Consider the following 24,276-nt stretch of genomic DNA (forward strand, 5'->3'; position numbering starts at 1 on the left):
CACTGTTCAAAAATGTGGGGATCACTTACTTTTGCACATGCACTAATTCCATGTTTCATGTCGTTTTTTGGCTACTCACACAAATCTCTCTAAACAAGTATGTGCAATTGATAAACATAAATCTGACATATCATATATGGAAAACTGGTGATGATAAAATAGGAAAATCATGGTAAAACAACAGAAAACTCTTAACTGCTCAAGGGGTTCACATACTTTCACGCAGCACTGTAGATGTCGTTGGAATAGATGTTGTAGATCAGGTCCATGATGGTGAGGTTGAGCATGTAGATGTCGTTGGAATAGATGTTGTAGTATGGGATTCATTTTTTTTTTTTTTTTTATAAGTCTGTTTATTGAGCATCAGCGATACAAATTGAAGACATAAAAGAGATACTAAACAATGCTCACATTTTTCCCAATTTTACAATTTACAGTACCCCCCACCCCCCCTCCCACACACCCACCCACACCTCATACCCCTGTAGAGGTCCCACCCCTACCTGTCTCTAGGTGAAGTGAAAAAAAAAAAAAAAAGAGAGGGAAAGAGAGAAAAAAAAAATATATAATAAAACACAGATTGAGTAAACTAAAGAAAAAATGTAAGTTTCAGTGAAGAGCAGAACTCAGACATCAGACTCCTCAGGTGTTATGTCTAATGAGTCTATAATAAACAACAAGGGGTTCCAGATTTTATCAAATTTCCTCAGAGAGCCCTTGAGGGAAAACCTTAGTCTCTCCAATTTTAAGTTGTGCAGAACCTCTTTAACCCATCGAGTGTAGGATGGGGGCAAGTTGTGCTTCCAGTTCAACAAAATTAAGCGCCTAGCCAACAAAGTGCAAAAGGCCATAGAATGTCGTGCCTCAGCGGTCAGCATGTTGGTGTGTGGGATACCAAAGAGGGCAGGGAGGGGATGAGGGTCAGCCACAAAATGGTAAGCAGTTTGGAGGGTATCAAATATTTTGGACCAGAAGTCTGAAAGCTTTGGACATGACCAAAACATGTGTATGAGATCGGCGGGGGACTGGTTGCATCTATTGCAAGTGTCGGCTACATTGGGATAGAATTTAGACAGTCTATGATTGGTGTAGTAAGTCCTGTGTATAAGTTTACATTGAATCAGCCCATGTCGGGCACAGACAGAAGATTTGTGGACCAACTCAAGGATATTTTCCCACTGATCTTCTTCAAAATTGAGCCCTAGATCCTGTTCCCACAGATGTTTTGTGTGTTGTGGGAAAACTGAAGTGATGGCGTCTATTGCATTAAAAATATGGGAGATATTCCCTTTCAGATTGGGGTTTATCCTGAGAAGGGTGTCTAACAGAGTCTGAGGGGGGGTGTTAGGGAAATCTGGGTAGTTTTTCTGGGCAAAATGTCTAATTTGAAAAAAACGGAAAAGATGAGATGAGGGGAGATTAAATTTAGACGATAGGTCACTGAAGGACATGAAAGTACCATTGTCGTAGAGGTCATTGATAGATGCTACACCTCTCTCCACCCACAACTGAAATGCAGAATCCATAATGGATGGTTTAAAACTGTGATTATGGGAAACTGGGGCATAAATAGAGGAACTTTTCAAGCCAAAATGCTTCCTGAATTGCAACCATATTTTAAATGACTGCCTAACTACCGGGTTATCGCTGGCTTCAGTGGCTGACACAGGAAGAGGGGAACACAGCCATGACCGCAGTGAAACCTGGGATGATGACATCTCAATATGGACCCAGGCAGGCTGGTCGGTTATAGGTTTGTCAGTCCAGTACAAAAGCTTGTGAATATTAGCTGCCCAATAGTAATATAAAAAATTGGGGAGAGCAAGGCCCCCTGTGCTCTTAGGAAGCTGCAATAGCCTTTTCTGCATACGCACAGGTTTACCTGCCCAGAGAAATTTTGATATTGCCTTATCCAGTTTAGCAAAAAACTTTTTTGAAGTAAGTACAGGAATATGCTGGAAAAGGTAAAGGAATTTCGGTAGAACTGTCATTTTGATGAGGTTCACCCTACCGGCCAATGATAGAGGCAGGGTAGACCATCTATGAAAGTCCTCCTCAACTCTGCCAAGCAAGGGGGCAAAATTTGTATTGAAAGTATCTGTTAGAGACCTTGTTATCAGAATACCCAAATATTTAAAACAGTTATCTGCTCTTTTAAAAGGAACAATGTTTACTGGCAAGTCACCAACTAAGTTATTAATTGCAAATAGCTCACTCTTTCCGAAGTTGAGTTTGTAGCCAGAGAGTTGGCCAAATTGCTTTAGGACGTCCAGAACTATCGGGAGAGATGTGGATGGATTTGATACATAGAGAAGTAAATCATCTGCGTACAGTAATAACTTGTGTTCTGATCCTTGGCGGGAGATGCCTTCAAAACCACTCTCAGATCTCAGCCAGATGGCCAGGGGCTCAATGGCTATGGCAAATAATAAAGGGGATAGTGGACACCCTTGCCTTGTGCCGCGATGGAGCTCGAAGGGGGGTGATACTGTATTGTTTGTTTGCACAGAAGCTACTGGTGTGGAGTATAGCAATTTCACCCATGAAATAAAACCTGAACCCAGGCCAAACTTCTCCATCACCTCAAATAGAAAGTCCCACTCCACCCTATCAAAAGCTTTTTCAGCATCCAGGGACACCACTACCTCTGGGATGCTAGAACTGGGCATGTTCAGTATGTTAAACAGTCTTCTCGTGTTGTGGAATGAGTGCCTCCCCAGCATGAAGCCAGTTTGGTCTGATGAGATGATCTGTGGAAGAACCCCCTGAAGACGGAGGGCTAAAATCTTAGCAAGAATTTTGTAATCTACATTTAACAGAGATATAGGTCTAAAACTACTACAAAGTAAGGGATCTTTATCTTTTTTTAAGAGAAGAGTAATTGTGGCATTAGTCAGAGTTGGAGGAAGCCGGCCAAGAGACAGGGCCTCATTATACACATCGCACAAGACTGTGGAGACAAGTGGGGCGAATTTCTTATAAAATTGTACTGTAAAGCCATCCGGGCCAGGCGCCCTCCCACTCTGCAAGGCACTAATAGCACTTATGATCTCAGCTGTTGAAATTGGATTGGCTAAATTCTCCACAAGCTCCTCGTCCACTCTAGGAAACTCAATGGCGTTTAGTGTACTTGCTGTACTGGTCTGGGGGTGGTCAGAGGCATATAAATCAGAATAAAATTGGCAAAATGTTTCATTTATGGATTTTGGGTCAGTAAGAATAACGCCTGGTGTAGAACTAATACTGTGAATAAGCCTGGAGGCGGAAGCGGCCCTGGCTTGCTGGGCAAGAAGTTTTCCAGCCCTTTCCCCTGATTCAAAAAATCGCTGTCTAGACTTGAGCAATTGCAGTTCTGCTTCATTTGTAGATAAAAGGTTAAACTCAGTTTGGAGTTGTAACCGCTTTTTATAAAGTAGCAGGTCTGGGTTATTAGAGTAGCTATCATCGGTCTCCAGGAGTTTCTGTGACAGTGCCTCTTGTCTGGCCTTAGTGTTCTTTCTGAGGTGCGTTGTGTATGAAATGATGTGGCCTCTTAAGTATGCCTTGAAAGCTTCCCACAAGGTTCCTTTTGATACGTCTGGTGTGTCATTTATTTCAAAATATAGTTGTATATTGGATCTTAGGAAGTCTACGAAGGGGTCAATAGATAATAAATATGAATTAAATCGCCATGGTTTTAAGATGCGGCTGTAATTTGGGAACTGTATGTCTAGTGATGTAGGAGCATGGTCTGAAATTACGATACTGTGGTACTCGCATGACTGTATATTAGAAATAAGTCTGTTGTCTAATAGAAAAAAGTCTATTCGAGAATAGGAATGGTGGACATGCGAAAAAAAAGAAAAGGATTTTTTATTGGGGAATTTAAACCTCCATGGGTCTGACAAGCCCAACTCCCTCGCAAAAGAGGTTAGTAGTTTTGCAGAATTATTAATAGAGTATGGTCTAGAGGAGGATCTGTCTAAAGCAGCATCTTGGACAAAATTAAAATCCCCCCCAACAATGATGTGGTAAGTTTCAATGCTGGGAAAAGAGTTGAAAAGCTTGGATATGAATTGTTCATCATCCCAGTTTGGCGCATAGACACTAGCTAAGATAACTTGAGTGCTGCACAGCCTTCCTGCCACAATAACAAATCTACCAGATGGATCAGCTACAACTTTTTCTGATTCAAATGGAATGTTACTCCGAATCAAAATGGCAGCACCCCTGGCCCTCGCATTAAACCTTGAATGATATAAATGGCTGAACCTACCCCTTTTAATGCGCAAGACCTCGTCACTGCGCAAGTGCGTCTCCTGCAGGAAGACTACATCACCTCTCAAATCTTGAAGATGAGACATGACCTTGTTTATTTTGGTAGCCTGGTTGGCCCCCTTGACGTTCCATGATATAAAACGCATGTTATTCATATTTTTTTTACTTTCCATATGTTCCTAAGTAAAGGATTATCTTGTACTGTATAGCATAGTGAGATATCTGGTTATATCTGAGAAGAATGTGACAGGAGAGATGAAAAGAAAAAAAAAGGAAAAAAGATGAGAAAAGAAAAAAGAGGAAGAAAGAGACAAAGTGCAAAACCCCACCCTCCTCCCCACCCCCCATACGCACATTTACAGTGCCCCCTACTTCCCCACCCCACACCCACAACCCGTGCACGAGAGTGCCATGTTCACTTAGCAAAATTCTCCCGGGGTTCCTTTCCTCTAATCTCCCACCCTGCCACACAGTAGTCTAAGCGGTAAAACGTAAAAAATTCAGTCATTTCATAACTGTTTCAACCATAAGGGCTCAACAGGAGTAGTAACAACATTTAGCTAAAGCAGTACAATGTAACAGTTCCACCCAGAAGAGGTTCAAAATAAAACAGTGAGCCCAACTTGTTTTGTGTGCGACAACAAATGACTTTGACAACTTTTAACACTAACAGCCATATTTGTTCAACCAAAACAACAAAACAACAAATGCATACCTGTTCCATCCAATGACATGTGATTAGGATAAGCTATTGACAACTCAACCGTCTTTAACGCTTCTGATAAGTTGCTGTGCCTCTTTCACTGACGTGAGACGCTGTCTGCTCCCATCTTCAGCCTTGATGAACAGCCGCGCTGGGTACAATAGTGAAGGCTGAAGTTTGAGAACGTAGAGCTGGCGCATGACCTCCTTATACTCCGAACGCTGGTCCAACACTTCAGGGCAGTAATCCTCATATATATAGACTGGCTTGCCGTCATATTTAAGTTCACCTCTTTTTTTACGGGCAGCACGAATGACAATGTCCTTGGTCTGAAACTTGTGAAAACAGATGATCACGGCTCTAGGTTTTTCACCCTTTGCTGGTTTGGGTTTGAGTGTGCGATGGGCTCTATCGAGCTCTGGGGGCGAAGTAAGCACATCCTTCCCCAACACATCCACAAGAAAGCTAGAGAAAAAAGACGTTGGCCATGAACCCTCGACTGCTTCAGGCACACCTATGAGACGAACGTTGCACCGTCTGCTTCTCCCCTCCAGGTCAGTTAGCTTGGCTTTCAGCTTAGCATTGTTTTCAGTCACAGAGGTCACCTTTGCTTCCAAGAACTGCAGCTGGGTCAATCCAGATTCCAAGTCAGAGATGCGCTGTTCATGGTCGGTTACCGTTGATTGTATTCCATCTAACTTTGAGTCAATGGCCGCCAGCTTGTTTTCAAATCGTACAGCGAGTGAGTCAGGTTTGGTTAGCAGGTCTGCTCTTAGCTCCGCTAGCATGTTTGCTAACGTAGCATTGTCGATAGCAGTGTCAGCTTGGGCAGCTTGTTCTGCCTTTTTCGACGTTTTGCTTGCTTTGGACATCATGTTGTTTGGCAAAAAACTTGTTTGGGTGCGGTTTGATGTTTTGTTGTCACTAAATTTAGTTAATTTATATTGGCTTATGGTCAAACCTTAAACTGTGTGGCAGGAGCCTGAGGAAACACGACTACTCCATTCTGCTCACCAACCGGAAGCCCGGGATTCATTTATTTTAATACATTGTGAGGACATTTAAATCTTAATGGCTAGCTCTAATTTGTTAATCTGTCATGCTCACAAGAGTTTTACTCTGATGACTGATGTGTGTGTGTGCTTGTGAAAATAGTTACCACAGCTTTTATCTCAGGGCAATTGCTGGTAGACTTCACTTCCTCAGGTGGTTTACTTCACTGCTCAACTCAGACGCCTTTTTGTCATGTGAAGTATGCTTTAATGGTATAGAACATTCACAGTGATCTCATTTACACTGTACTATTAAACTTTATTATCTGTTGGTTGTGTAATGTGCATCTTCTTTTGGGGGACAGAGCAGTGTTGTCTATGTCTGTCTTTGTGTATGTGTGCAAGGGGGCTTTGGTTTGAAAAATAAACATCTTGTCCCAAAGTGGATAACAGTGAGCCATCCCTCTTCTGCACTCTCTTTCACTATCTGTCACCATCACTTTGTATGTTGGCTAAGTCAGGAGGGCTATCTAATATTTCTGGCAACAGATTTAACTATTGTGCAAAGAAGACTTTGTTATTGTATTCATTGATACTTATAACAAAGTTATTGTTATTAAAACAAATGGTTTAAAACTACACGGTTTTAAACATGCTTGTTGTCAAAACACAGTTTTCCATTTCAGCCTGAGCGGATGAGACCAACTCTGAAGCCTGCTACTCTGGGTAGCTGGTTTATAAATGTCAGTCCTGTTCCTTTAAGAAAAGATATGATAGTTTAGCATGTAGGGGAAATCCGCCAATAGGAGAATTACGTAAATGAAAAAATGCCACCAGTATCGTTTACAGCACTTTCGTTTAGAAAGTGACTTAAATGTTACGTATTGTTTTAGTTTCAGTTGGGTATAATAATAGAGACCCTTTCTCGCTGGACTGTTAACGAAAGCAGATCCTTTAAATCAGTGGTCCCCAACCACCGGGCCGCGGCCCAGTACCGGTCCGTGATCTGTTACCGGGCCGCGCAGAAAGAATAAATAATTTATATAATGCTGTATTCATTATTAGCGTCTGAAAGGTGTTTTATTTTGAAAAACGACTGGATTTTCTAGGACGTAATATTCGCCTGTGCCTCTGGTCACGTCAAGACGCTTGTCTCGTTCACGTGATACGTCACTCAAAAAATAGCGAAACTAGCGAAAATGAGTAGCCTACAAAACTAAAATCTTTGGAGAGCTTCTTTGCAAAGGTGAAAAGGCCCATTAAGGAGCCAGAAGAGGAGCCTACGACCTCCAAAAAAGAAAGCTTATTTTAACAGACAATACCAGGAGTCATACTTAAATTACGGGTTTATCGCAACAGTTGATTCTCACGCACCAAGTCCGCTCTGTATAATTTGTGGCGACAACTTAAGATAGCAAATAAGCTAATGAAGCATTCAAAACTGCTTCAGCACATGGAGACCAAACACTGATTCAGCGTTATGGTGAGTTGTATTTGTCATGCATTAACATTCGTAATACAATGGTGTTGGTCGCAAGTTAACGCCACTTCACGTGACTGTTAGCTTTTGTATATGAGTAGACTCCATTCTATCGAACTCGCGCTTGCCTCACGGGTATGAATATATGAATGGATGAAGCAGCGTGAAGTTGGCCCAAATACCGAAATGAAACAGTATAATATAAGATACAAAACATTCATAAAACAGTCCGCTAGTACGTTGGACTACTAATTTGATACCCTTTCACCCGTTTTTCGCTGGAAATATCCCGTAACCCGGAAGTACGCTATTCTTATTTGGGGGTCTTTGGCAATAGGGTCCGACTGCGTCCTGCGTCCTCCTGCCAAGACACGCCCCGTGTACAAAGACGCGCCCCTCGTGTAAAATACACGCCTATATACAACGACTGACCAATCTCAGCGTGATAACGTAATACGTAGGATTGTGATTTCCTACTGAGGGCAGTAATTTTCCAACGTAGCACAGAGACGGGTAAAAAATAACGAAATATTTGTCCTTGTACTGTTGAGTACGGTGTCACAATGACAATGGGATCTCCACTGAAGTTTTCCCCGTCCTTCCTTAGTCTGATGTTGGAGTTTATTTGTAAGCAACTTTATTAGAGCTCCAGCAGTTGTCTTGTTGAGCAACAACATCGTTAACTCTTCTGTTACGAAGCTGTTCCGTTTTTGTCAAAACCTACAAAACGTAGTGATCTTTGCCATACAGCTACACAGCCTGCCACACCATAGGTACACAAAATAGGGTTTCAATATTTCAGTTAACTTCTGTAAGTCCAGATATTGCCTGGTGTTTGTAGGCTACGGGAGGGAGTCAATTTACTGTAACAGTGGAGTTAAAAAGTTAGTGTAACATTTTGCTCATGGGCAGTGTCATTTAAATTCGAGCTCTTAATATTCACAAAAATATTGATTGGAATTTTCTCTGAAAATGTCAGGCTGACCAAAGAGTAATGAAGAGAAACCGAATTTGCATTTACTGATAACTGTGATGTCAAATGCATATACTTGGCTTTAGAGAGGTACAAAGTAAAGTTACTTAAAGGATACAAGCCTTAGAATTGTACATTTTTGCCCCTATTCCACTTGTATTGTTTACAGACAATACTTATGCATACGATAGGGAATTCTTAGTAAGGGAAACATGACTCAGGCCATAAGGGTAGGCTACATTTTTTTATTATACAGAAAGGGAAGGTCATTACACAAAGCATTTAAAGTAAATAAAAAAGTAAATACAAAATATGTGCAATAACATTAAAGGATAAAATTATTATTAAAAATGGGAAACACAAGAGGCATTGGCAGGTATAAGTTAACACAAAAAAAAGTACAAAATAAAGGGGACGGAGAAGAGGGCCCTCAGAATTGGGACCCAGAGGCAGAGCAGATGTGTGTGTGTGTGTGTGTGTGTGTGTGTGTGTGGGGCCCCTTCTACAATATTTCGTGGGCCCAGAGAGAGAGAGAGAGAGAGAGAGAGAGAGAGAGCGAGAGAGAGACACTTTTTACTCATTTATATCCCACTCCCCCCCCATCATTCAGGTGGCAATCCCAACTACAATAGCCGGGAAAGTCGTCAGTTGCATAAAAGCCCTGGAGGACTCCCCGCTGGCCGTTCCCCCTGTAGCCAGGCCCGCTGTCTTTGTACAGTTGGCGGCATTGCAGATTGCGGCACTCAGAAATGGCCAATGCCGTTCGGTACCTCTCCCGGTGGCTTGGCGCCAATCTGCTCCATTTCACCACACCTAAAATCCAATGAGCAGTGTCAGTTTAGATGCCTACACACATTTCTCTACAACCACACTTTTTGGGCATTTTTAATGGCATGTCAACATCTGATGCAACAGCTCTGTAAATGCAGTATTATTTAATAACTTACTGTCTAGCCAGTTGTAATGGGCCTCATAAAACTGTGGCTGGCAGACAACGGCGTTCATCTTTTGGCAGGTCATAGCCAGCCGCAGGATGGCGGAATAACCATCTTCCAATACCACCATGAGAAAAATCTCTCTCATCACTTCCTCCAGCAACTGTGGAAACAAACAGGTGGCAGTTTGTCAAAGGGTGAAGAGCTGGTGGGGGAATGCAAACAGGCTTTGCAAAGTTCTTTTTTTGGAATTCAATATCATAGGCACTGAAAGCAGTGAAACAGGTGCTTAGCAGTGTATGTATGATCAGGGCCTTTCAGTCATGTTCTGCCATGTTTGTAAAGAACAGCATATCCAAAAAGCTTTCAAATATGGTACAGTCTATGGCAGTTATTGTGACATACCTCCAAAATTCCAACCTCCTGGTCGTCAGGCCAGCGTTTTTTGAAAGGTGTAGGTGCCTATCACACACACACACACACACACACACACACACACACACAGTGCAGTAAAAGAATATGCTGGTACACAAATTTACACTCGCTCAGACACATTCACTCAACACACACAGCGTAAAACATTAACATACTGATACAGACTTGTACAACACACACATCCTACACACGTCCTACATACATGTCCATGGATTCATTATTGATCGTTCACTATTAATTTGAAAGGGCTGCGAGTTGTTTTTAAATATTGTCCATTCATTTTCCCTTGTTGTTCTCAGAAAACGCTCTAAAGATTTGTTATTGTGTTGCTCTGTAATCATATAAGCTACTTGTGTAGACCAAAATGGTGTTGAGGATGTTGCCAAAACAATTTAATAAAAAGTTTGGTATAAACAAATCCTCTAGTTGCATCCCAGAGGCACTTGTTATTTGGGTCATATCATGCCTACACACGTCCTACACACGTCCTACACTTTGTCGGAGAGCCTTCCCAGATGAGTTACAGCTGTAATAGCTGCAATAGCTGCAAAAGATGTGTATATAAAGTCATATTACAGCAATAGGCCTTGAGATGGAGGTGGCGGGTGCGTGGCTGGCATTGGGCACGGCGTGCTGAGGCCTTGAGATGGAGGTGGCGGGTGCGTGGCTGGCATTGGGCTCGGCGTGCTGAGGCCTTGAGATGGAGGTGGTGTCCTCATGCCAGGGCAGGTCTGCAGGTGCTTTATGCATGAAGTTTTGCTGCCAGTAATGGTTGAGCACACACTGTGGTAGTGTGGAGATCTTGTGTTGGCACAGTTGTGTTGGCACCTATAGATTTTGTAGCCTTCCAAAAAGGAACAGAAAAGTAAATTAGAAAATATTAACTGTTAGTATTCCTTGTTCACTACATCACAAGCTAATTGATATGTTATGAGTTTGATAAAAGCATAAAGAACATAGAATATAAAACATTAGTGACATGCATTTAACTTTCAATTACCATTGTGAGATGGCTGCTCTGTCATGTGTTTGAACATGTGCAACCATGGCTGGGTAATCGCCAACTTTTCTACAAACTTGGCACCCGTAAGAATCTCCAAACCGCACTGGCTGCATCAGAGATCCATGTTTGCAAACAGTTGGATGGATCTGAAAAGACAAAAAGTAATTTCTGCTGCACAAACAATTCAACCAGATTAACAGTTTAAGTCAACTCTTAGGCATCCAATGTGTAATTAACTAAACCAACCCTATAGATAAATGCAAGTGTATACAATGTAAGCGCAGGTGTGACAGATGCTGTAACATGGCTCACACAAACAGACAGATCTTCCTCAGGCATCTTTGATCTAATTAAGTCCTTTGCAAGCAGTGTGCAGATCCTTTCCCGCTCCTACTAGTTAGCGGCTAACCACATAGCCATGGGATGACAACTTCAAATCGGTAACACGGCGAAATGATGATAATCAAATCAATACAAACCAGTGAGAGTATATTGCGACAAAACAAACACGGCATCAAACGCGGTAATTAACAATTAATAGCTAACATGAAAAGCAACAACTGTTAAGCTTAAGCAATGTCAACATAAAGGAAAAGTTAGCAGAGACATCCCAAAAACGCAGCCAATTTGTGGTTGGATTGACGACACATTATTACGCTGTGAGTGTACATGAAAATTTAAAGTAGAACTACACCAAGAACAATGACAGTATACGATCTCTGACTGATAATGCAGTCCACTTACCAAATCAGTCGAGGCAATCATCATTATGCTGTCTAACTGCTGTTGACCAATTCGTTAAATCTCCAGACTAGTTTCGACAAGAGAAGAGATCCGCAAATGTCAAATAGATTATGGCTCTGCACGATGCTATGTGTGACGCCAGACGCCGTCGTGAATCAGACCAATCAGGGCCGACTAAATACACGCCCTCCTTACAATACACGCCTCCTCAAAATACACGCCCCCGTCTTGCAGGACGCAGTCGGACCCTACTCGTCTTTGGGCCAACTTCACACTGCTAATGGATGACATGACTAACAAGTGGTGGAAAATTACACCTTGAAGCCGGTCCGTGAAAAAAAATCCTACATTAAACCGGTCCGTGGTGCAAAAAAGGTTGGGGACCCCTGCTTTAAATGACGCCAAGTTGAACTATTTTAGATTGTTTGGGTTTGCCCCCCGTAAACTTACAGGTGATGTATCGGTAAAGTGTGTTGCATACTGGGCGAGAGGTAACCAATTATTTGAGTGACCAAATATTTCCATCAAGAGTGTCGGGTAAGTTTACATTTAAATTTGTGAGTTAAAATTCATGACATAAAAGACAGACGTGGAAAATTAAATTACGATACAATGATAATGAGTGAACTATAGATGTTCTGCTCTTTTATGATAATAAATGTGTAAGTAACACCTAACTGATAGTACCACTTATTGGAAGTAGTTATTTTCAAACAATATTAGGCTACTAATTTACTTATGGGTAATACTAATCATGATTGTTGTGTGGGCCTACCGGTGGTAACACTTGGGAGACCCAGGTCAAGACTCTTTTAGGTATTCTGATATGCCTTGATGTTTGTGTATAGTTCACCTTCCTAAAACATTGATGCAAAAGTGGCATATATGATTATATTGTAGAAATCCTCAGCAATAATAACATGAGAGTAAAGGAACGTAGTAAAATATTTTTTTATTTAAATCAAATGTAAACCTACTCTTACAAAAACCTACTTACAGATGTGTTTAGACTTTGTACAAGAACACATTGTAAAGATTAAGACTTTTGAACTCTGAACATCGTAAACATAGGTGTTTGCAAAGGGGCCAGCATTTTCTACTGTTAGATTAGATTGGAGTTGCTGTGCTGCAGACTTGAAAGGGCGTAATAACATTAAACAATGCAAAGAGAGTTAAATGTTCCCCCATCTTCCACGGGCTCCACACATTTCACTTACTGTCACTTTCTCACTTCTCCTGTCCCTCTCATATCTCCCTGTTGGTAGCATTTCTCTCTCTCTCTCTCTCTCTCTCTCTCTCTCTCTCTCTCTCTCTCTCTCTTACACACACACACACACACACACACACACACTCACATACACTCTCTTTCACACACACACACACACACACACACAGAGAGAGAGAGAGAGAGAGAGAGAGAGAGAGAGAGAGAGAGAAGGACGAAGGTCTACACAAATATAAGGAGAATAATCATGCACCCTGTAGTTCTATTATCTTACATGTAAAACAAAATAAGCCAGGACTAGGTCAATATTTACACCATCCTACAATTACAGAATAGCTGTAATCTCCTTAAGTTTGCATTCAACCTCCGAAATAACATCCATTCATTCTTCATGGAGCAGAGTCCAGTTATTCCTATAGGAACGAGCTATTTCATTTTCCACAAGCTGGGCAGAATTCGGCTTCCATCAAATCTGTTTTTGGTAAGATCCAAGAGTGTCTTAACCATTATCGAGTATGGGGAAAATGCCTCTTGCCGAGATCTAAGGCAGAAAATGCTTGGAACAACTGGCTATTGTACTCACTGAACCTTTGAGTCATTTCTCCAATCACAGCATCGAGGGTGCTGAAGAAGAGGGTTTCACATTTGTTCTTCACAGGTGCCCCATTATTCTGCCTCAGTTTCACTTTCACTGCCTCACTTTCAAGGCTCCCTGCTCAAACATTTTCGGCATTTTGAACTTGGTAGTGCACTGCATCCAACCCACAATCCCTCAAACTCACTATCACATCCCACCTGCTCAAGGTACTCTGTCGCAAGTTCAGATGACTCACGTATACCAACTATGGATGCTGCAACAAAACATTCAATGCCAGTGCAGATATATTACACCGAGTAGGTCAGTTGCTTTGGCCTGAAGAAGTGATTTAATGTGCCATTGAGGCAATGAAATCTGTTGGAAATCCGTTTCAGTCACCGACTCGAGTTTTATGCCAGTGAGCAATCAGTGTTGGTCAGAAGGCTGACAATTTTGTCAAAGAACCTTACAACGAGCAACACCATGGCCATATGACCCATCCACCAGGGGAAGAAGAAGGCTGCATCAGAAGACATTAACCATTGTCTTCCACTGCAATCAAATAGTCAAACCATTTGATTGTCTGTTGATTTCCTGTAGAAATCGTCATCATATCCTCTCCATTTTCGTCATTGCATCTCCCTTCTCTCTGTTGTATTGTGTCTTTGTTTTTTATTTGTCTTCATTTTAGTTTTAGTTTTGGAGAAATGGCGGATGACCTGATGGCTATGGCTGAAGACCAGTTCTCTTGTCCGGTTTGTCTTGATCTGTTTAGGGAACCAGTGACCCTCCACTGCGGTCACAGCTACTGTATGAAGTGCATTAAAGGTAGGCTCTACAATTTCTTTTTCAACACACTTTTTGGTAACACTTTATTTGGATAGTGCGCCTACTGATACCTTGCAGATGGTTTGGTGAAATTAAAGTTCAACTGAACATCGTAACTAAACCAGACACCTAACCCGAACCTTAACCATAAACAGAGTTTCAACCGATATTTTTTTAATAATCTGAGCATCTGTTGATAGTCAAAGGTGAAGATCCAAATAAAATGTGACCCACTGTTAAATTCAGCTAATTGCTCTTCATGGTCCTCTAGCTGTCCATTCAGCGAGTGCGCTTGAAAAAAATATTTGTATTCAGTCCTGTCTCTGTAAATGGAAACCACCGCAGTGGCTTGGATCAAAAAATTAACAGCTCCAGCCAATCAAGGGAAGGGAGGGGTCTATTTTGATTGGCCTATGAGCTCAAATATCAACAACCTTTCTCAAGAATTGCAGACTGTACCTTTAAAAGCTGCAGTAAGTACCCTTCGTAAGAATTTCCTTCAACCCTGCCTTATAGTAACATCACAATGTCATAATCTTGTCATGGCAGATGTGATATGCTGTCATAAGTAGTTATAACAATCAGTGTCCAGTAATGTGTCAACTGTGTCAGGTCACCATAATCTGTAACTGTCCTGACTGTCCTGACGTATTGATAACATGTTTATGTAGTGTTCAAGTGATGTGTTACCGTAGTATTTTGTTGCATTAAAAGAGTTTAAAGTGCCCAGCAATATAAACAAATACAGAAACAAAGGTTTTCAACTGAGAACTAAAGTGTGTTAAGAGCACAGCGGCATTGGGGATTGTTGTTTATCAGGCCTTCAGAGTTACTTTATCATGGAAAATAGGCAAAAACCAAATAACCAAAAAATACTTTCTGGGACTTTAAAGGCTGTTGGGACAAGGTGGACCAGGACGGTACATACAGCTGCCCCCAATGCCGGCAGACGTTCTCCCCCCGCCCCGCCCTGGGCAAGAACGGCCTGTTGGCCGAAGTGGTCGAGAAACTGTGGCACAAGAGGGAGCAGTGTGCCACCCCGGCGTCTGCTATCGCAGGACCAGAGGACGTGGAGTGTGGCGTCTGCACCGGGCGCAGACTCAAAGCGGTCAAGTCCTGCTCAGAGTGCATGGACTCATACTGCCAGAGGCACCTCTCGTGTCACGAGGAGCTTCACGCAGGGAAGGGGCACCGGCTGGTGGACCCCTGTGTCGCCCGACTGCGGGAGAAGATCTGCACCTACCACCACAAACTCCTGGAGGTGTTTTGCCGAACTGACCAGCAGGTCATCTGCTTCCAGTGTGTCATGGAGAAGCACAGTGGTCACAAGGTAGTGGCAGTTGCCACCGAGAGGGATGAGAAACAGGTAGGCATTAGGCATGGTAAGATTCACCGATTCGCATCGGAAAATCGATACGACATGTAAGATGCAGTTGCATCGATTTGCAAACGTCTGCATCGGTAAAAAACGCACATAAACTCGAGATGCATCGTATCAAAATTATCTGCATCGATACAAACCGATTATTATCTATTATTATAACTTTTTAGAAACGTGTCTCTGAGTTTCAGTTGTGTTTCTATCCCTACTAGTCCTACCCCTCTAGTCTCTGCTCAAATCTCGGCTCAAGGCTCGCCCAAACAAACGTGCTTTCGAAAAGAGGCGGCCAGCCAGTCAGATAGCCACTAGCATGGAGGAAAACGAAACGGAGGTAATACATTCGGTTGTGGGCTTTAAGTCTACGGTATGGAAAGATTTTGGCTTCTACAAACGAGATGGAGAGCTGGATAAGACAACGGCCATATGTAAACTATGCAGAGCAGCGATCAAATATACAGGCAGCACAACTAATATTACAGTGCATGGAGATAATGAGTATACCCCTTTTGAAAAGTTACATTATGAACTATATTTCAATAAGTACACGTGTTATTTCCAAAATGTGCATGAGTAAATGGAAAAAATGTCACCTAAGTTACATTATTAACCTTACTTTGCTCATCAGATATTGTATGCACATTTTGGAAATAACTTGTGCTTATTAAAATGTTGTTCAAAATGTTACTTTTCAAATGGGGTGTACTCATCAATGGTGTGCATTGTATATTTTCGGGAAAATGCAATATGTTCCTGTTAATGCTTTCCTATTAGTTTTTATAGTGGATGGAATCTCCTGGCCTGCACCTTTTTGTATTAGCCCATTTTATTTGGTTTACCTCATGTATAAACGTAAAGCACTTTTAAAGGCTTAACTGGAAAACATGCCTTTGTGTAGGGCTTAAATTGTTCTACAACATGCACTAAAGAGAAATCTGAATTTTTGTTAAAGGTTACACTTGTATCCTAAAGTTCCAGAGACCTACAATGAATTACTCTCTAAGTTGTACTTCCTTTGTTTCAAAATAAAAGGCACAGCCAGCTTTAATGCTTCAAGTGCATAACTTGAACTATGTATTCCATGGTGTACTTTTCTTCTGCATTGCATCGCATTGTATTGTATCGTATCGTATCGTATCGTATCGCACTGGATCGCATTGTTTAAAAATTAGATCGTACTGTATCGCACCGGATCGCAGGAGGTAGGAGAATCGTATCGTATCTTATCACTGGTAATTCCATGAATCGTGAATGTATCGAATCGTTGGTAGTGTATCGAGATGTGTATCGTATCGCCTTGATGGTGAAGATTCCCATCCCTAGTAGGCATAGGTTGCCTTAAAAGCAAAAGTGTGCAACAAGTAATGCCTGGTAACTGCCAACTCTAACTAAGTCCCCCACCTCAACATTTTTAGTACTATTAGCTCACTGTTATCTTTCTTTCTTTCTTTCATTTTTCCTTTCCTTTCCTTTCATTCTTTCTTTCTTTCAGAAGCAACTGGGGACAAAACTGCAGAGGTCTAGACTCTACATCAAAGAGCAAGAGGAGAAGATTGAGGCTCTAGAGAGGGAAAGCCGTTCCATTTTTGTAAGCATGATGAAGCACTTTCAAGATGTTTCATGCTGGAAAGAATGAATCCTTACAATCAATGCACAGTGCATGAGTTATTCGCTGTGACAAAATGTTTTGTGTATGTAGAATCATACATTTATCAGACAAAGCACCAGATTAAATGCTATACAGGTTAGATATGGCATGTATATGGATATGGTGTTGCATTTGTTAGCGTCACAGTTCTAACCGGGCCATGGGACTGTGTCATGTGTTGCAAATGTACCCTTTATTTCTATCATGTGTTCAGTTTTTCTGTTTCATTTGCCATATTTGCCTATGCAAATGCCAATTTTCTCTACTCCACTCTCATCTTTTCCCCTCTCTTTCTTACCATTTCCTCTCCTCTCCGCTCTTCTCTTTACTTCTCTCTCTATTTCCTCTCGCCTCCTTTCTTCCTTTCTTCCATCGCCTCTCCTCTCTGGACAGTGTTCCACAGGAACTGTGTTGACTACCAACGGGCACATCTTCGATGACATGTTGGAGTCTTTGCGGAAGCATCGCTGCAAGGTGGACGAGATCATCCTGGCGCAGGAACGTGCCGACATGCAGTGGTTCAGCAGGCTGATTCAGGGCCTGCAGCTGTGGACTGCAGACCTCACCAACATGGCCGCTGACCTGGAGCAGCTCTCCCACACTGAGGATGACATCCAGTTCCTCCAGGTGCTGTAAAGCACTTCCTCCTCCACAAGATGGCAGCAGACTCTCGGATGGAATTAGTTTCCAAACTGGCCTATCCTTAATCCGCTACAGGTCTTGTGGAATGTAGGCTAAAGTTGCATGTGCATTTCCCTTACAAAAAGAAAATAGCTGTGAATGCAAGTGTATTGTATATATGAATTTCTCACTCTTATCTCAAAACACTGGATTATCCTTAATCCTGGGCTACAGTGTAACCTATGTTAGTTCAGGGCTTTTTCTGGCTAAAAGAAGCTGGGTTTCCATCCAACTTTTTAATGCTAATTTTGACCATGCAATTAAGGAATCATGAGTGGAAGTGCTTTAAATTCACATCAAGTGGAATAATAAACTGATTCGCTAGAGTGGGTTGGATTAAAAGGGTCTAATGCGAATAAGGTTAATGGAAACAGGTTCATTTGCATAAAATCGTATTTGTTGATATTTTATGATGTGTTTTTGATTCCACAGCTGTTCACAACTTCTCCTCTGATTTGGAGAGTTTCATAACGAATAGAAATGCCCACTCACATTTCTATTAGCTGAATTTTCATAAATGCACTTAAAATATTTAAATGAGATGGATGGAAACCCAGCTCAAGCCTTTAGCCTAGTGCTCAGAATAGTGTGAAAAAATATATTTTTATGTAGCTATATCTAATGTTTTATTTTCACTTTTTTTCTAGAAGTTTCAGGCTTTTAGTGAATATTTGGCACAGGATCTGCCCAGTGCTCCAGTCAAGACAAAGTTGCCCGTGCAGGACTTAATAAATGCTGCCAATGAAGTTAAATCAAGAACTGAGGATTTACTCGAGAAACTCATAGACACCATTTCTATGTACGGTATGTTTGTGAACTTTTCGCTGTAGATGATTGAGAGACACCTAGACTAAAGATCACTCCAAATTCTCAATCAGGCTTAGGAACATTTGAATACTTATATAAAAACATTTATTTTATTTTATTTAGTGTTATTGGCATACTGATGTTTTTTGTTTTATCTATACAACTGGGATTTTCTCTGTAGGACCTCATACTGTCCCAACAGCTGAGCCAAAGACCAGACTGGAGTTTTTACAATGTGAGTCACACACAATTACTCTCTCTCGACTCATAAGAGAACAATTGCACTCTCTCTCTAACACACTCTCTCTACTCATAAGAGTACAATTACTCTTTAACACACTATTGTTACTCATAAGAGTACAAATACACTCTTACCACACTCTCGCTACTCATAAGAGTACAAATACACTCTCTAACACACTTTCGTTATCATAAGAGTACAATAACTCTCTCTCTAACACACTCTCTCTACTCATAAGAGTAAAGTCCAAGAGCACTGCAGTACTAAGGATCATCTTTTGAAGAAATGTGAATTTCAGTGATGATGCCAGTGATTGCATTAAGTGAGGACATTCAAGCATTCTCTATGTCCTTTGTCAGATGTCTGTGAGCTGACACTAAATCCCATCACTGCCTGCGGTCGACTGAAGCTATCTGAGGGGAACCTAGAGGCAACTTTGACCGATGAGAAACAGAGTCTGCCAGATCACCCAGACCGCTTTGACTATCGAAGGCAGGTGCTGTGTGCACAGGCTGTGACCAGCAGATCATACTGGGAGTTTGAGTGGGAGGGGGAAAATGGCATGGAGGTGGCGGTGTGTTATAGGGGCATTAACAGGAAGAGCTTTGGGGGGGATTCTTTGTTCGGCCTCAACAACGAGTCATGGAGCTTCGTCTGTTCTCCGCGTACACACATCTACTGGCATAACAATGTGAATACTGAGATGCCAGCCTCGGGGTTCACCCGAATCGGGGTTTTCGTGGACCCTCCAGCTGGGGTGATGGCTTTCTATGGCATCGGCGACCTTACGACCTCTGACCCTGCGATGACCCTTCTACACCGTGTCTGCACCACTTTCGACCAGCCACTTTACTTCGGGTTTGGGTTTGGTCGTGGGGCAAGCATCAAGATCTGCCACCTAAAGGACCAAAAGGAGTCATGAGAACGATCTTCCAACGGACTACCGACACAAGGTTCTCCAGTGAAGGCTCCCCAGGGAAGGTTTATCCAGTGTGCTATTTAGTCTCGACCATAATAGAAAATCTGTTTGCTTTTTGAATGATTTCTTTGTTATTATTATGTTAATCGGAACGTTTTGTTTTGTCATATGGAGAAGGTAAGGGAAGGAAATAATTGATTATTGCTTGATATCAGTTGATCATATATGACTATTTTGTGAAATTGTGTGTATATTTTGGGGTTTAATTATAGCCACATTTCACAGGTAAGGCATAGAACATCAGAGAGGTCAGACACTAATCCTAGCCCCAGTTGATACAGAACAAATATTTTTCATTGTTAGCCTTTTGAAGGACCATTTTACATCGTTGTTCAGTTGACTGTCGCAGTACAGCACGGCAGAGTAAGATACAGTATGGTACACTTCAAACAGGTCCCTGGGTGGTTTTCCGTCTTACACGCAACAACACCATCTCCAAATGATGTCACAGTATATCCAATAACAGTTGGGGAGAGAGAATACGTTCACGTCTCAAGTCCCTTGTTTGAGTGGAGCGCCACCACTCTTCACTTCAGTCCTGGCTCTACAAGTTGCATTTTGTGGTCTGCGCGGTACACCTAATGCAGGCTGAAGACAGTCTTGTTCTGCGCGGACAAAGAAACATACCATACAAGGAAAACAACTTCAAATTGTATATGAAAGAGTAATATGACATTTTTTAATCAATTCTCTGATTTGTTTGTCTTCAACGTATTATTAACATGACAGCATGAGAACCCATACCTGTTTCCTATGTGGATGTATTAAACTGTTGTCGGTTGGTGACTTCCAAATACATGACCTATGAATGAGAACATAATGCATGTGTGAGAGAGATGTGCCTACTTAGAAATACACTGTCTTACATGAAGAGTGTACCATACCATGCTTTCCATTTTACTCTCTGTATACCACCAATTTCAATCAATAAATACATTTGCAACAAAAAAAAGAAGAAATACACTGTCTCAAGTCCTTGATCTGTTAGTGACTACGTATCTGTACATGAATTTTGTATGGTGGCACATTGTACGTGTATAGTCTTCAAACACATCTTGAGTATAACACGTGATAGGAGTCCACAGCTGTATGTGTATTTGATTGACTTACTGGTTATTACTGGTGCGGATGAGAGCATGTTTGGCTAGGGAACTGACCATGGTCCTGAAATGCCTAGGGGATCTCTTGTATGCAGTGTCGTTGGAAACCCACTATTGTGGCAGTGCAATGAGTGTGAGATGTCTCTATTGAATCTATCAGCAGGTGTTGGAGTGTGTGGTAGGCATCTCACCTGAATCTATCAGCAGGTGTAGGGGTGGGTGGCAGGTGTAGGGGTGTGTGGTAGGCATCTCACCTGAATCTATCAGCAGGTGTAGGGTGTGTGGTAGGTGCATCTCACCTGAATCTATCAGCATGTGTAGGGGTGTGTGGCAGGTGTGTCTCACCTGAATCTATCAGCAGGTGTAGGGGTGTGTGGCAGGTGTGTCTCACCTGAGTCTATCAGCAGGTGTAGGGGTGTGTGGTAGGCATCTCACCTGAATCTATCAGCAGGTCTAGGGGTGTTTGGTAGGCATCTCACCGGAATCTATCAGCAGGTGTAGGGGTGTGTGGCAGGTGCATCTCACCTGAATCTATCAGCAGGTGTAGGGGTGTTTGGTAGGCATCTCACCTGAATCTATCAGCAGGTGTAGGGGTGTGTGGTAGGTCTGCAGGTACTGCTGTGGGGTGAGCAGGTCTGTCCTCCGGAGCAGCTGAGACAGCACATCCTGTGGCACCAGCAGCTTCTCAGGTAGCTCGTCCTGCACGCTCTCTGGGCTCACCTTCGAGGTCTGCACCTGGACATGGAGCCAATGGAAATCACTCAGACATCCACTTACAGTATGGAGCCAATGGGAATCATTCAGACATCCACTGACAGTATGGAGCCAATGGAAATCACTCAGACATCCACTTACAGTAGGGAGCCAATGGAAATCATTCAGACATCCACTGACAGTATGGAGCCAATGGAAATCACTCAGACATCCACTTACAGTAGGGAGCCAATGGAAATCATTCAGACATTCACTGACAGTATGGAGCCAATGGAAATCACTCAGACATCCACTTACAGTATGGAGCCAGGTGGAATCACTCAGAGACATCCACTTACAGTTTGGAGCTAATGGAAATAATTTAAAGACAGGCAAAGTACAGGGCCACTAGAAATGACTTACAGACATGCAGATAGTAAGGTAATCATGTTATGAGGTACATGTTGCTATTGCATAGTAGCTACTGTATATTAGACAAGAGTTTAAGGCATTGGATTCTAAATCCCAAGGGGGTCTTCCAGTGGCGATTGCTTTTTCATGGTCTGAAGTCAATCTAATTCCACCAGAAATGACAAGCCCCCCCCCCCCCCCCCCCTTCCCCACACACACACACACACACACAAATACAAACACACTCTTCTCTCCTCCACTTTTGAGGCTGTGAGTAGATGGTTTCCCAGCCTGAGCAACAGTGACAGGACCTGGCTGACCAGCACCTCAGTGGACTCCGGCACGTGGTCCTCCCCCAGCAAGGTGGTGGTGGTGGCGGTGGGCAGGCGCAGCTCCCTGTAGCCCCAGTGCTGGAAGAGACGACTGGGCACGTCGTGGGTCACCAGCAGCACCCGTGGTTTCTCCAGCACCAAGCTTTGGGGTTTAGAAAGACTTTGATAGACGGACAGGCCATTGAGTTTAAAAACCTTTTATATACGGTATATATATATTATACATACATACATTGCAAGTTTGTATGGCTGCTATCTAGGCCTGGGGCCGTATTCACAAAGAATCTTAGGGCTAAAAGTAGCTCATAAGTAGGGTTGGGTACCGAGAACCGGTACCAATACGGCACCGGTTCCATACAACCGATACCTACCCGGACCGAAATGCAACGCAGATTTCGGTGCTTCCTTTCGGTGCCTGAGCAGAATTTTTTTTTTTTATTAAAAAATTAATAATTTAACAAAACTAGCGATAGCTAACGAGAAGTAAAGTTAGTGGCGTAGATCTTTCTGAGTACGATCTGTATACTTTTTTGTGTTGCTAACAGATTTCGTGGGACACATATAAAACTGCTCCATCTCCCAATGTAGACTCTCGCCTGTGTCGCTCACGCTCATTGGTGATAATGTAGCATATTATGGGACTAGTGGAAACGGGATTTGTGTTGAGGAGTTGCCATGGTAATGGGTTGACTTGTGTGCGGTTTCGGTTTCAAGATAAGTGTGGTTGTTCTAAGCAGAAGTTGGATGCGCTTTATTAAACGGAGAGCAACCGTCTCATCCAAAGATATTCCTTCTCAATGTGAGTTCTTAAGAGAGCACTAAATCGGACGCTACAATAACATTGCAACAGTCTAATGACAGGGAAGAGCAGGCAGCCTTGCACAGAGCAAGCACAAACAGAGCTAGCCATCAATATAACGGAGAAAATGTCGAAAGGCAAACGATCAAAAGTGTGGCTGTATTTCGCACAAAAAGATTCAAACAACGCGACGTGCAGCATATGCAACAACAAAATTGCGTGTAAATGGGGGAGAGAACTCAAGAGGCCCTGAACCAAAACTCTTAAAGGGGCAGTAAACATTCACGAAACCAGTGGGTTTAAATGAATGCAAACTAAATCATATTTTGTTTTACTCTGAAGGCAAACATGCTCATATTTCTGCAAAATAATTACTGAAGTGTGAAGTGTGTGTACAGAGTGTGTTATGTATTTATTTATATTTATTTAAGTGAACTGTAAACAGTTGTTATAAGTTAATATATTGTTCATAATTTGAAGTTAAAAGGTTTGAAGCCAAGTGTTTTGTATTTATTTTTATTTATAGTATACCTTAAACAGTTAATATATTGTTAAATTTGAAGAAAACTATTTGCCATGGCAATAAATAAGCCTTTAATGTCTTTGATTAAAAAAAAAAAAGTATCGGTTCTGGCACCGTTTAGGCACCGGTATCGTTTTAAAAGTATCGGTTATGTACCGGTATCGGAAACAACCCAAACGATACCCATCCCTACTCATAAGTGGCGAATTTAGGAGAAACTCCTAAAAATAATGGGCGTGTCAGTCTTAAATTTAGGACTCCTTTTTTTTTTTACTAAGAGCAATTCACAAAGTATTTTATCCCTAAAAGTAGCACCTAAGTCTAAGACAGCTTAAAACTCCTCATGAGAACTCCTAAGTCACTAAGACTTATTCACAAAAAATCGTAGGATGGCTGCAGCCGACTTGGAATTGATAAAAGACATTGCTTAAACCGTGAAGGTATTAATATTGTCGTAGAATTAGCGCGGGATGCAATGACGCCTTTAAACAACGATGTGTCCCGAAGTGAAATGTTTGGAAACATAAAGATA

At 42.0% G+C, this 24,276-nt stretch overlaps 2 protein-coding genes across 2 annotated transcripts in view; one reads left to right on the forward strand and one right to left on the reverse strand.

The window, feature by feature from the left end:
• Positions 1–7,224: 7,224 nt before the first annotated feature.
• On the forward strand, positions 7,225–19,829 carry LOC308362225 (tripartite motif-containing protein 16-like; the record flags this gene model as incomplete). The annotated part of the gene is made up of 8 exons (XM_080834788.1): positions 7,225–7,435; positions 14,016–14,152; positions 15,046–15,518; positions 17,023–17,118; positions 17,572–17,805; positions 18,507–18,663; positions 18,848–18,901; positions 19,267–19,829. Exons 2-8 carry the CDS (start codon positions 14,032–14,034, stop codon positions 19,827–19,829), a joined length of 1,698 nt encoding a protein of 565 aa, XP_080690914.1. The 5' UTR covers positions 7,225–7,435; positions 14,016–14,031.
• A 638-nt stretch (positions 19,830–20,467) lies between these two features.
• Positions 20,468–24,276, reverse strand: part of tex47 (testis expressed 47) — a gene marked incomplete at its 5' end in the record, with an annotated part of 8,361 nt that continues 4,552 nt past the window's right edge. The window contains 4 exons of the mRNA XM_080834501.1: positions 20,468–20,491; positions 20,631–20,688; positions 21,556–21,721; positions 22,336–22,564. Of these exons, the coding sequence (XP_080690627.1) occupies positions 20,651–20,688; positions 21,556–21,721; positions 22,336–22,564 (433 nt within the window). The 3' untranslated portion in view covers positions 20,468–20,491; positions 20,631–20,650. The remainder of the gene's footprint in view (positions 20,492–20,630; positions 20,689–21,555; positions 21,722–22,335; positions 22,565–24,276) is intronic.

This window comes from Sprattus sprattus (assembly GCF_963457725.1).
Source record: "Sprattus sprattus genome assembly, chromosome: 3".
NCBI lineage: Eukaryota > Metazoa > Chordata > Actinopteri > Clupeiformes > Clupeidae > Sprattus > Sprattus sprattus.